The sequence below is a fragment of the Aotus nancymaae genome, unplaced genomic scaffold (genome assembly GCF_030222135.1).
Source record: "Aotus nancymaae isolate 86718 unplaced genomic scaffold, 86718_ANA_hifiasm-v0.15.2.pri h1tg000016l, whole genome shotgun sequence".
In the NCBI taxonomy this organism is placed as follows: Eukaryota; Metazoa; Chordata; class Mammalia; order Primates; family Aotidae; genus Aotus; species Aotus nancymaae.
In genome coordinates this window covers 75,934,288-75,948,426 of record NW_026988428.1, presented here as the reverse complement: position 1 = coordinate 75,948,426, position 14,139 = coordinate 75,934,288, and the positions used below count along the sequence as shown (strand labels likewise).

The window sequence follows — 14,139 nt, the reverse complement described above, 5'->3', positions numbered from 1 at the left end:
AGGCGGGTGGATCACAAGGTCAGGAGTTCAAGACCAGCCTGGCCAACATAGTGAAACCCCATCTCTACTAAAAATACAAAAATTAGCCAGGTGTGATGGCATGCTCCTGTAGTCCCAGCTACCCAGGAGGCTGAGGCAGGAGAATCGCTTGAACCTGGGAGGCAGAGGTTGCAGTGAGCCGAGATCGCACTGCTGCACTCCACCTTGGGCAACACAGCAAGACTTTGTCTCAAAAAAAAACACACACACACACACACATATGAAGCTTCACTTGCTCGCCCACCATTCACATCCTGCTGTGCAGCCCAGTTCCTAACATGCCACAGATGAGTACCAGTCTTCGGCCCGGGGGTTGGAGACTCCTGATTGATGGTAAGTTAGTGAACAATAATGACGCCTCCTCAGGGGCACTATATAGTTCTTAACAAAAGAATGAAGACCAAGGTGGAGGAAAGAAAAGCAAAACCACTCTCATGATTACATTTCATTTCATACCTAAAAAGTCCACAAGAAGAAAAGTTTTCTCTTCTCCCTAATCCATCTTTCAGTCTTGAGTATCAACATTTGGAATAATTTCTGCTGAACACTATGTATCTGGGTTTAGCTGAAGTATAAACAAATCAGGAAGACCAAGTTCCCAATCGCACTAGAATTTTAATACATGTTTGGTCACGTCTCTGACAAATTCCTGGTTTTGCCTTGGGACTTACTAGGGGAAATGCCAAAGCTAAGTAAGTTCTAGAAATCAACACAAAAGTGGCACCTGTCAGTCGCCCCAGGGCCATTAGTTTATGTAACCTTGTAAAACCGAGTTTGTAATACTTACAACGTAAGGGTAACATTACCAACCTCTTTCATAAGTCTGAAGAAGCCACAAAGAAATACTCAGGATACAGAAACATACACATGCACACATACACACATAAAATCAAACTTTATTTTTTTACTTGAAAAGCAAATTCTCCCAGATTCAACTCCTTTTTTTGTGTTAAGACAGAGTTTCTTGTTGCCCAGGATGGAGTGCAATGGCACAATCTCAGCTCACTGCAACCTCCGCCTCCCGGGTTCAAGTGATTCTCCTGCCTCAGCCTCAACCACCATGCCCAGCTAATTTTTGTATTTTTTTAGTAGAGATCGGCTTTCACCGTGTTGGTCAGGCTGGTCTTGAACTCCTGACCTCAGGTGATCCACCCATTGTCTCAGCCTCCCAAAATGCTGGGATTACAGGCATGGACCACAGCGCCCAGCCTAAACTCCTATATCAGGCTATGGAGTCCTTGAAACTCATTTAGTCAAATATTTACTCTGTGCAGAGAACACTGGGTAATCTCTGTTCAAAATATATTTTAAGGATATTATCTAAGACACGGGAGACTATATGTATATAGTCTATAAAACTATATATATAGTTACTAAGAATAAAACTTTGAGAGAAAAAAAGATGTGAAATCTGTAAAGCTATACTATCACTTGCTCTTAACTCCACAATTCATTTACTATAAATTTATATACACATAATACAAGGGGTGATGGCCAGTTTCTACCAACCTTGCACTTCAACCAGTAAAACCAGGAGACTGCAGGTAGGGGCCTATTTGACAGTGTTCATAAATGACCAGATCGCTAGATACGCAAAACAGGCTCTAGAAAGCAGCAGCCAATGAACACCTAACTTATAATTGAAAGGAAGACAAGCAGCTCTACCTTAGGAGCTCAGAATTATTATTTTTTTAATTAGCTGGATTTGGTGGCACACACCTGTAGTCCCAGCTACTCAGGAGTCTGAGGCGGGAGGATCCCTGGGGCCCAGGAGTTTGAGGCAGCAGTGTGCTATGACTGCGCCACTGCACTCCAGCCTGAGCAGCAGAGCAAGACCCTTTCTCAAACCAAGATTAGAACCAGATCAAGTTTAGCCAAGATACATTAAATTAAGCGGATCTATTTTAATCTTGACCTAGGGCCATTGCTCAGAGACAACAGGTAACACGCTCACTGCAGTAAAGGGCTTAATCGGAATCACAGACTTGGAATTTAGAGCTGGAAGGGCCTTGAGAGCCCACCCAGACTAGCTCACACTGTAGGGAGGTGGAAACTGAGGCTGAGGAATGAAATGGCTTGCCAAAGAGTAAGGCCAGAAACATCCAGCCAAGGGCTCTTTCACAACTCCTATCCCTGAAATTTCTCATAATGGCCAGAGAGGTCATGGGGTATTAACCAACAAAGAGATCCAGCATAACTGCTTCTTGAAATACAAATCACTCAGACTGCCAGGTTCCATCAGGAAATAGCAAAACATGAGAGAAAGGACTGGTAACACCATGTTACCAGTCAGAGGTTCAATCAGAGAACCACTAGGGATGAAGTAGAATGAGAGGACTGGTAAAGGGATTTGACTTAAGCAATACAGGGGCTGGTAAAAGTCTCCGTTCTGCATTTTCTGTCGGGAAGGATGGTGGGGGAGAGCAAGGACAACTGAGACCTGCAAGCACCAAGCCAGGACCTGCCTCTCACCACAGCCTGTGCCGGCCTCTCCTAGTCTCCAAGCCTTCATCTTTGCGTTTGCAGACTCAGAAGCTGGTCCTCATACCTGGCCCAGGGTTTGGAAAAGGTGAAGGCAGAGTTCTGTGGGAGCTGGAGGAGCTGTGGGCCCAGCAGCTGCCCACACAAGTGCAGGAGATCCATGGAACCACGCACGAGATGGAACAGGGCCTGACCTACATCAGCTTTCAGTGACAACGCATGGCTCTCGTTCTACACCCACTTCCAAACCTCATGCAAATCTCTCTCGTGGCCAACCCTCACCAGAGAAGCAAACACGGAAGGGAATTCTGGGAACACAGTTCAGTTTAGCCAAGTTGACGACACTGCAAAAACCACGACACACCATCAGTATTAAACTAGAATTCTTTGCAAAAGTACTGAATTTGCCTATTGTTCTTCTGCCATACTTCTCTGCTTCCACCCAGTAATAAGTCGCCGATCACCTACCTACTCAGAACCCCAATCTAAGTTAACCCCATGTTTTATCTAACTTCCTTAGAAGGAGACAGTTGCTGGAGAGCTGGATGTGCAGTTTGTTTGTGCTGCGCTGGGTCTGCCATTCTGCCCTGTGCCAGCCACTAACTGCTGCACTGGAAAAGCTCGGCCCTCGCAGGCTTGAGCTGCCTCCCACTTGTGCTTTCACGTGTCACCTGTATTAAGTACAGTAAGGGCCGGGCGCAGTGGCTCACGCCTGTAATCCCAGCATTTTGGGAGGCCGAGGCGGGCAGATCACGTGAGGTCGAGAGTTCGAGCCCAGACCTGACCAACATGGAGAAACCCCGTCTCTACTAAAAATACAAAATTAGCCGGGCGTGGTGGCGCATGCCTGTAATCCAGCTACTCAGGAGGCTGAGGCAGGAGAATCACTCGAACCCGGGAGGTGGAGGTTGTGGTGAGCCGAGATTGCACCATTGCACTCCAGCCTGGGCATCAAGAGCGAAACTTGGTCTCAAAAAAAAAAAAAAAAGTGCAGCGAGGATAACGGCACCTGAGCTATTTTTGTAGCTCTATAAACAATCAACCCTTCACTCTTTGAAGTTATAAACATATCCCGTGTTCAGAACTGGGTTCTGTATAACTCAGAAGAAAGACAATGACGGTGATGTCTTAAAAATACCACTTCCTGTCAATCTAGATGAAAGAAATATGAATATTCATTGTATCATTCTTTCAAATTTGAAAATGTAAAATTTAAAAAGAAGATTTTTTTACCTGAAATCTCAGCTACTTGGGAGGCTGAGACAGGAGATTCACTTGAACCTGGGAGGCGGAGGTTGCAGTGAGCCGAGATCACGCCATTGCACTCCAGCCCAGGCGGCAGTGCGAGACTACGTCTCAAACAAAAAAAAATTTTTTTTTGATTAGCTGGGTTTGGTGGCACACACCTGTAGTCCCAGCTACTCAGGAGTCTGAGGCGGGAGGATCCCTGGGGCCCAGGAGTTTGAGGCAGCAGTGTGCTATGACTGGGCCACTGCACTCCAGCCTGAGCAGCAGAGCAAGACCCTGTCTCAAACCAAGATTAGAGTCAGATCAAGGTTAGCCGAGATACATTAAATTAAGCAGATCAATTTTAATCCTGTGAATCTACTGAAGGCTCTTTCTGGCATCTGAAAACACACCTCCCGAGGCTTGGAGGAACGCATGGAACAGGATGCAGGCCTGCGTGGCAGCCCGGCCCCAGCGGCTCCCCTCAGCCCTGGCTCTTGGTCTCAAGGTGTCTGCCTAGGTGTGCTCCCCATCTTTGCTCCTCCCGTCCTTCCTTCCAGCAGAACACCTATGCTGTACAAAGTACTACACGAAGCACTTCTGTTGTGACTCAAATCACTTCCTTTCCTAAGCTCCCAGAGAAATTCCGCAGCGTTTTGAGTTTCTTCTTTTCAGAAATGAAGGCCTGAGGCTCTCTGGCCCTATCTGTATCCTGGGCACAGTATCGGACACATCAAATGGGCTCAAGAAACGCCTGTGGGATCAGAGATCTCTGCCGTCAGTGTCCAGAGCCTTCTCATCCCACACGTTTTCTAGGCTAGTAAAACCACAGCTGGTTAAAACTTTGTTACAAAAATTGAAATCCTGCCAGTGTTGGAAAGAAAGCTAAACTATGTGTGCATCAAGGAAGCCGGTTATCAGTGGAGATGTATCTGATGAGGGTGTGGAAAGGGAGGCTTTGGTTTCTGATGACGACTAAGGGATACCATAACCTGGCAGAAAACAAAACGCCAGTGTTCCACCTGGGCAGGAAGACGCGCCCCAGATAAGGGCTTGGTGTGATGGAAACAGGCAGGGCAGAAACGGGAACAGCACAGAGACCTAGATTCAATTAGATTTTCATGTTTACAACACATAAGCCAGAGAGCCAACTGAAAGTTCACCTCAGGGCACTGAGAACACAGAGCTTCTTAACATATTTCTCCCCTTGTCTCCATATTTTTATTCCAGTACCTGGACTACACTATATACTCTCAATTTGAAAAAAAAAACTAAATAAAAATAACTCTCGATGCAGAGTTCGTCAAAGAATTCCTAATAATTCACATGTTCCAGCTTCAGTTATCACTGAGAATTGGTTTGGTTCTTTCACACAGGGAAATTGCATCAAGGAAAAGAGCTGGGCAAAGTCGGATTTTCATGCCAGCCGGACTCCTCTGCACCCACTGCAGGGAGTACCAGAGCCTCGCCCTATCCTCCAGCCCTGGTCAGATGATACGACTATGGCTCCAAACATCCTCAAGGTTCGGGTGTCGCAGGCTCCCAGCCCCAAGCAGCTACAGCCTGAGCTCGCGGTCGGGCTTCATGCTGAAGGGCTCCAGCCGCTCGCCCTCGGGGAGCATGCTATTGAGCCTGTCCAGCAGGGGCACGGTCTGGTCGATGCCCATCTGTATGCGGCGGAGGATGGCGGACATCTCGTTCACTTTCTGGATCTGCTCAGCATACTTGGCGTATCTTTTCTGGCGCTCCTGCATGAAGCTGAACAGGGTTTCTACAGACAGATCCATCTGTGGACGGGAAAAAGTACATTATTATACCTTGTTTCCTCAAGTCCTCTCAGCAGGGCCAGGTGTCCAGCTGCGAGGGACAGAGTCCCACAGGTCAAGCGGAAGCGGACAAGTTTTACAGGAAGCACCGGGGGCTAAAAAGCCCTTCAGGGACACAGCTTTATCAATTGCTGCACCAGAACCACCTTTAGAAGAGAACTGAGAGGACTGTCCCTGCTCTATGTTCTGGGAATGTGCGTTATTTGTACCTTGTGGAGACACTGAGATTTCTATCTCCCCTCCTGGATGCAGAAATCAGTCCGGCCATGGCTGAATCTGGCTCTGCCACACGTATGAACTGCTAGTACTTATCTTTGGTGGCTCAGTTTCCTCATCTAGAAAAAAACTAGAAGGAGATGGGCGTGGTGGTGTGAGCCTGTAATCCCAGCTACTTGGGAGGCTGAGGCAGGAGGATCGCTTGAGCTGAGGAGGTTGAAGCTGCAGTGAGCCATGATCATGCCTCTGCATTCCAGCCGGGGCCACAGAGTGAGACCCTGTCTCTAACAACAACAAACCCAAAATCCAAAACACATGTTCTTCACTCCTTCTCTCTCTTCCCTGGACGGCTGCAGACTGGCGGTCACTCAGGGAAGACTGCAAGAGAAGGGTGTCTCTCCCTGCCAGGGCCAAAATGCAACCAAGGCTCCTGTCCATACAATGACCACACTGTTTTTTGTCAAACTGTGAGGACTGTCTCATGTGCCCCTTTCCCCATTAAAGGAACTGCAGGCTCTGGGCTCCCCTGTGTGACTTCTTCTCTCCCCTGCAAAGGCTCTTTAGTACCTATCACCCAGATACAAGTACGGAGAGGGGACCGCCATCGTGTCGGACACCTGCACCCCTTCCTCAGCACGGACCCCACTTCCACCCTCTCACCCCTTGTTTCCTTCCCAGGCCAGGAGAGAAAACAGTTCGACTGCCGAGGCTCACACTCCGATCCCAAGGTTCCCGGGCTCCTCCAGCCCTTCCTTCTGGTTTATGCCCAGGGCATGCCCCTTCCCGACCTTGCATCAGGATGAGGGCTCAACACCCGGTACCACAGAGCCTCTGAAAATGGCTTTGAGAGACACAAAATCAAACTAATGAAAACATGGGAGACCAAAGCCAGCCCCAAGAAAAAGTAACAAGTTCTATTTGGTTATCGCGTGTGGGGAGGGCGCGAGGGGCGGGAGGTGATGGAAGGACGTCAGTGCTGCTGTCCTCTGGCGGCCTGGCCTGCCCAGCTTGTCTAAGTGCCTGCAGGGCAGAAGCCACAGCTAGGTGGTGGGGGAGACGCAGAAGTTAAAAAAAAAAAAACCCATCGGAGTGGGCAACTCCAAATAATGTGGAAACAACACACACCTTCCAGGGTTCTCTGTAGCCCTATCGCCCTCAGCACTTTGGAAGTAGTGAGCCAGGAGATTCCTGCACTCCTGACAGTCACCCACCGGGCCTTTTCAGGGTGGCCTTGCAATGAGCACCGAGAAACACTCCACACACCTGAGAGAGAGCGGGGCACGGGGGAGGCAGGTGGAATCCTGAATTCAGAACCTTCTCGGGCATCACACTTTACTTGGCGGGGCATTCCTGGCCCTCCACCCCCCAACCCTACCAGAGTAGACAGATGCTTGGAGACTTTCTATCTGAAATGGCCTCCAAGGCTCTGCCTTATCAAGTCTAAAGTCCTTAGCAATCAATCCATCCCCTCGATTCACACCCGAAGAGGACTGTTCACAACTGTCTTTGAGAGGTGCTTGTCAAATGGCATGTACTTCCCCACCCGTTTCCACAACCAGCTGGGGCCTGTGTTTCATGTCTCCAAAGCTTTTGTCCAAAGGCACTTTCTGTTAATGCTTAAACAAGCACACATAGTTCAAGCAGGTTGTTCATGCATACTGACATCATGTCTTATTTCCATTACACTCCATGGAAGAAAAAAACCTCAAGAGGAAACTTAGTCTGCGTGACTTTCAAGATCTTACAGTGGCAGAACCAAAATTAGACCCCAGATCCCCTAAGTCCAGCAGCTCCCCTCTTTTACACATATTTCCTGAGCAAGAGCCTGTACCACTGATGCTATATGAGACTTTTGTTGGCACATGACGTGGCATTAAAGAAGACTGGATCACATGAGGGGAAAGTTATTACCTTTTAAATGTTTCCCCCATTTTTTGCTGCAAAGAAAGTCTCAACTTGGTACAAGCAGCAATGGAATATCTGGAAAAGGACAGTAAGAGTGGTAATGCCATTTTTGATGTCTCTGCCTTCTGCTCTTGAGGCAACGGTGCCCCAATCCATAATCCTTACCTTTGCTCCCTAAACTCCCAGACACATGCTCATCATAACACATTTGACATGACTGTAGGCAGTAAACCAGTATCTCAAGCAATTCTGAATCACCATTTTATCAATCTAGGGATATATCCTCCTTTGCCTTTCCTATTTCTATTTTTGGCACAAGGATTCTAACAAGATAGCATATATACTAATAGCCTTCTGGATAAACAGAGGTGTTATGATATCACCTAGGGTCGCCTCACTGAATACTCCATAGCCATTCAAAAGACCCAGCTTGGCTGGGTGCAGTGGCTCACGCCTGTAATCCTAGCACTTTGGGAGGCCGAGGCAAGCGGATTGCCTGAACTCAGTATGCAACCAGCCTGAGCAACACAGCGAAACCCTGTCTCTATTAAAATACAAAAAATTATCTGGGCGTGGCGGTGGGTGCCTGTAGTCCCAGCTGCTTGGGAGGCTGAGGCAGGAGAATCACTTAAACCTGAGAGGCAGAAGTTACAGGGAGCTGAGATCGTACCACTGCAACCACAAAGCTGCTTGTGAAATGGAGAGTTACAATTTTTGTTCACTGCACTCATCAATCCATTCATCCACCAATAAAACAACGGTGAAGATGACAGGTTCTGGAGTCAGACTACCTAGGTTTAAGGGTCACCCTCGATCCAGTATCTATGTGATTTTAGAAAATTACCCAGAAGGGTGATTCCGCGAGAGCAAGGATTTGGTGTGCTTTAAACCCTGCTATATCCCCGGTACCCAGCACATAGCAGGTATGTTGAATAAATGAATGAAAATCTATGTAAGCCTCAGTTTCCTCATCTGTAAGGTAGTAGGGATAACAACAGTGGCCACTTATATGACTGTGCTGAGGATTAAATGAGATATTGCATGGAGAACATTCTTATACTGCCCAGCACACAGTCAGCACTGGGTAAGTGTGAACTATTAACACACAGGCAACAGATAGTTACTGAGTAGCATCACATGTCATGCACCATGCGAGGTCCTAGGATATAGATATTGATAACCAAAACTACTTATACCCACACGGCCTACTGCGTATGTTAATATGAATTTTCTTTTCCATTGTTTCTGTTAACATGACTTTACTATTCCAAGAAACTCAGGCCCAGAAACATAGAAATTGTAAATAACTTTGTTTCAGGAACTTAAAAAAAATATTAAATGAGGCCGGGCGTCGTGGCTCATGCCTGTAATCCCAGCACTTTGGGAGGCTGAGGTGGGCAGATCACGAGGTCAGGCAATTGACAAGATCATCCTGGCCAACATGGTGAAACCCTGTCTATATTAAAATTAAAAAAAAAAAAAATAGCCGGGCATGGTGGTGCGCGCCTGTAGTCCCAGGTACTCAGGAGGCTCAGGGGAATCACTTGATCCCGGGAGGCGGGGGTTGCAGTGAGCTGAGATTGTGTTACTGTACTCTAGCTTGGTGACAGAGCAAGACTCTGTCTTAAAAAAAAAAAAAAAGGAACTAGCTGATTTTCGAATAGAAAGTGAACAGACTAGACTCTATTCTCCACAGCTCTTGCCTCCAAACCCTCGCCTTGCCATGATCACAGGACCAAGTTCTAGCCAGTGGTGTGAGCATGCAGAAGTCTCTCCCGGCAGCTTCCAGGCACCTTCCTGAAAGGGCAGCTGGCGTGTACTCTGTGTTGCTTCTCTTCTTCACTGTCCCTTCCTCAACTCTGCTCCTGCTGGAATGCAGGTGCAGCCCACGCACACCATGAGAATAAGGAGGGTTACATCCTTGAGTTGGCAGATACTGAGCTAGAAGAAGCCTGGGTCCACAAGGATGTTTATGGGGAAGAGTAGTCCAGGCCCGAGAGAGAATAAACTTTCATTTTGTATAAGCCACCATCATTTGGGGTTTCTGTAACACTAATTAATATAATCATAAGATTTATACTGATAGACATGAATGCTGGCCAGGTGCGGTGGCTCATGCCTGTCATTCCAGCACTTTGGGAGGCTGAGGTAGGAGGACCACTTGAGCCCAGGAATTCAAGAGCAGCCACGACGATACAGGGAGTCCTCATCTCTACAAAAAATAAAATAAAAATTAGCCAGGTGTGATGGAACACACCTGTAGTCCCACTTGCTCCAGAGGCTGAGGTGAGAGAACTGCTTCATCTCAGGAGGTCGAGGTTGCAGTGAGCTGTGATCACACCACTACACTCCAGCCCAGACAAAACAGCAAGGCCCTAACACAGAAAAAAAAAAATGAATGCAATAAAGCCTTTGCCTTCAGGAACTCATCATTTACTCAAAGTCATATTTCAAAACTTTGCCCTACAGATTCATATATCATCTCTGGTGCCAGTCCATTTCAAAGGACAAGTGAAAAAGAAGGGGAAACTAATTGAGAATATAACTGCAGGCCTCATTAAGGTATGAGGCATCTGTAGAATGTGTGCAAAGTTGTTCCAAATACCTTATATCAGTGGTATGGGCCCATTTGCCCACTTGGCTGGTCCACTCAATAAATGGACTCAAAATATTAACAAATCAAATCCAGAAATATACAAAAAGAATAATACATCATGACCAAGTGATACTTATGTCAAGGAGACAAGCTTCTTCAACATCTGAAAAATCAAGCAGAGTAACTTGCTATTTCAACAGAATAGAGGTTAGAAATCTATGATGGTCTCAATAGATATAAGAAAAAGCATTCAACAAACTGAACATGCATTTATTATGGAAATTTTCAGCAAAGTGGGAACAGAAGGAAACTTCCTCAACCTGCTAAAGGGCATCTATGAAAAACCTACAGCTAACAACATGGTTATTGGTGAAAGACTGTTTTCTCCCTAAGATTAGGAACAAGGCGAGCATGTCTACACTCTTAGCACTTCTATTCAACATTGTACTGAAGGTCCTAGCCAATGAAATAAATTAAGCAAAAGGCAAATAAATTAGAAAGGAATAACAAAAGGGTCTTTATCTGCAGATGACATAATGCACTTAGAAAATCTTTTAAAAATCTACCAAAAACTATTAAAATGAAGTCAGCAAGGTTGCAAGATACATGGTCAGTATACAGAAATCAACTGTATTTCTATGTAACAATGAATGACAGGACAATAGAATGAAAGAATACTATTTACAACTGCATCAACAACATGAAATACTTGGGCAAAAATTCAACGAAATATGTATAAGACCTGTACACTGATATTACAAAACATTGCTCTGAAAGATTAAAAAGGATCTCAAAAAATGAAGTATATCATGTTCATGGATTGTCAGATTCAATACTGTCAAGGTGTTGATGCTTGCCAAATTGATTAACAGATTCATTTGTAATCCAACAAAAATTCTAGAAAGCATTTTTTTTTTAACAGGTATTGGTTACCTGATTCTTTTTTTTTTTTTTTTTTTGTTAGGTGATTCTAAGTACACAGAATGGCCAAAAAAAAGAAAGAACAAAGTTTGAAGACTTACAGTACTTGATTTCAGGACTTATGATAAAGCTACAGTAATGAGGTTAGCGTGGTGCTGGCATAGACACACACAGATCAATGAAACGGAAGACAGTGTAAAAATCATCTAAAAACATAGGGTTAATTGATTTTGTTGTTGTTGTTGTTACAAAGGTTCCAAGGCAATTCAATAGAGGAAAAAGTTTTTCAATAATTTGTGCTAGAATATCTAGATATCCATACAGAGAAAGAATGAATCTGGACCCTTACACTTCGCACTGCATACACAAGAAATTAACAGGGAATGGATCACAGATCTAAATATGGAAGCTAAACCTATATAATTTTTAGAAGAAAATATAGGAGAAAAATCTGCTACCTTGAGATATGCAAAGATTTCTAATTTTCAAAAAGTGTTAACCATAAAATAAAAATGGTTAAACTGATTTTCATCAAACTAAAAACTTCTCTTCAAAAGAAACCATTAATGCAATACCACTGATTTGATAACGGTAAACATTAAAAAAAAAAAACCATTAAAGGGCCGGGCGTGGTGGCTCACACCTGTGATCACAGTACTGTGGGAGACTGAGGCGGATGGATCATGAGGGTCAAGAGATCAAGACCATCCTGGCCAACATGGTAAAACCCCGCCTCTACTAAAAATACAAAAATTAGCTGGGCGTGGTGGTGCGCACCTGTAATCCCAGCTACTCAGGAGGCTGAGGCAGGAGAATCACTTGAACTGGGAGACAGAGGTTGCAGTGAGTCAAAATTGCCCCACTGCACTCCAGCCTGGCAACAGAGCCAGACTCCATTTCAAAAAGAAAAAAAAGAGATACCATTAAGACCATTAAGAAAATGAGGCCCAGAACGGTGGCTCATGCGTGTAATCCCAGCACTGTGGGAGGCTGAGGCAGGCAGATCACCCGAAGTCAAGTATTTGAGACCAGCCTGGCCAACGTGGTGAAAGCCTGTTTCTACTAAAAATATAAAAATTAGGCGTAGTGGTGCACACCTATAATCCCAGCTACTCAGGATACTGAGGCAGGAGAATCTCTTGAACCCAAGAGGCAGAAGTTGCAGTGAGCTGAGATCACACCACTGCCCTCCAGCCTGGGTGACAGAGCAAGACTGTCTCAAAAAAAAACAAAAAAAAAAAACAGAGAGAGAAAGAAAAGGCATATTTTATAATATTTTCATATTTTGATAAAATATTCATATTTTCTTCCCTATGAAAATAATGGGCAAATTAGTAGGGCATGGTGGTGGGCGCCTGTAATCCCAGTTACTCGAGAGGCTGAGGCAGGAGAATTGCGTACACTTGGGAGACTGCGCCACTGCACTCCAGCCTGGATCACAGAGCGAGACTCTGTTTTAAAACAAACAAAAATAAGTAAAAAGAAAATAATGGGCCAAAATAAACAAAGAAAAAAGTTCACAATATATATATCGAATGACAGTCTTGCATCCAGAATATATCAAAGAATTCCTATAATTAAACATTAAGAAAAAATTTCAAATTTGAGATCTTTTCAGGAGAACTGAAAACATTACTGAATTCCTGAGGGGGAAATATGGGCTAGAAATGGGTTAGAGGCTCAGGGACAAATCCTGTAGGAGATCATCTGGAAGTGGGATCTCACCTTGGGACAAAGGAGTCAAAGAGGTGTTAAGAGTCAAACTGTGAATAGTGTAAAGATTTCGCCCTTGGGCACGGTTAAGTAAATTGGACTACAAATCAGGAAGAACAAAAAAAGTAAGTAGTTACCCAGACAATTGTCACAACAGAATTCCTTTGCTGAAGCCCTGCCTGACACAGTGTGGAAAGAAAAAAATTCTGTTCAGTTTTCAGATTCCTCCAAGGACTCTGGAGACTTCTAGCTTATGACCACAATTATCTCGAATCCTATCCTTTGTCTCTGGATAGTTACAGCTGCCAAATGAGGAGCAGCTATTCATGACACTAATGCCCACTAAGGCTGCACGTCTAACCTCAGAGGGGCCTGTGCTTCTGTCCTGCCTGAGCTGGAGTGGCAGAACAGAATTCAATTGCCTTCAGATCTACTGGCTTAAATTCTCAGTGGTTCACCTGCCAAGATTGAGCCAGAGCTTTTACCTCTGCTGTGGGCAGACCACCCAGACCCTGCAAATGACCTGTTTAGACATCTGAAATCATTCCTGAGCTCAAGCTGAGTGACTCAGAGTTTGTGGGGAGGGAAGAGAGCTTCTATAGAAGCAATAAAATAAACAGAATTAATGTGAAGTTGAGTAGCCATTCCACGTTTCTGACTAAAATATACATCGCTTATGGATAAAAACAGTGGTATCAGACAGAACCTTGCTTCTGCAGATGACTGATTACCTTCGTGACCTTGAGCCGGTTACTTAACCTCGCTGACCCTCAGCTCCTTTGTCGCCTAAACTGGGGACACTGACAATGCCTACCTCATAGGGTTGATGTGAGAATTAAATGAGACAATACGTATAAAACACCTAGAACAGCACCACCCCCAAAAAAAGGAGCTCCATAAATGATAAAAGGTACATGAGCTGATGTCTGAAAACCTCTTTTACATGAAGAATGAAAAAGCAAGATAAGAAATGTAGGATGAACCTGGAAACCATCATTCTCAGCAAACTGACACAAGAACAGAAAATCAAACACCACATCTTCTCACTCATAGGCGGGTGTTGAACAGTGAGAACACATGGACACAAGGAGGGGAGCATCACACACTGGGGTCTGTTGGGGGAACTAGGGGAGGGACAGCGGGGGGTAGGGAGTTGGGGAGGGATAACATGGGGAGAAATGCCAGATATAGGTGAAGGGGAGGAAGGCAGCAAAC

General features: G+C 45.2%; 1 protein-coding gene across 3 annotated transcripts in view; it reads right to left on the bottom strand.

Annotated features, from left to right (window-relative positions):
• Positions 1–14,139, bottom strand: part of BORCS5 (BLOC-1 related complex subunit 5) — a 123,937-nt gene that overhangs the window by 25,606 nt on the left and 84,192 nt on the right. For 2 of the 3 annotated variants that reach the window (XM_012447645.2, XM_012447644.2), the window contains exon 4: positions 4,854–5,534. The exons of the other annotated variant lie outside the window; for it this stretch is intronic. In XM_012447645.2, coding sequence (XP_012303068.1) covers positions 5,304–5,534 — 231 coding nt within the window. In that variant the 3' untranslated portion in view covers positions 4,854–5,303. Of the gene's footprint in view, positions 1–4,853; positions 5,535–14,139 lie in introns of those variants that run through there. 3 annotated transcript variants of the gene reach the window in all.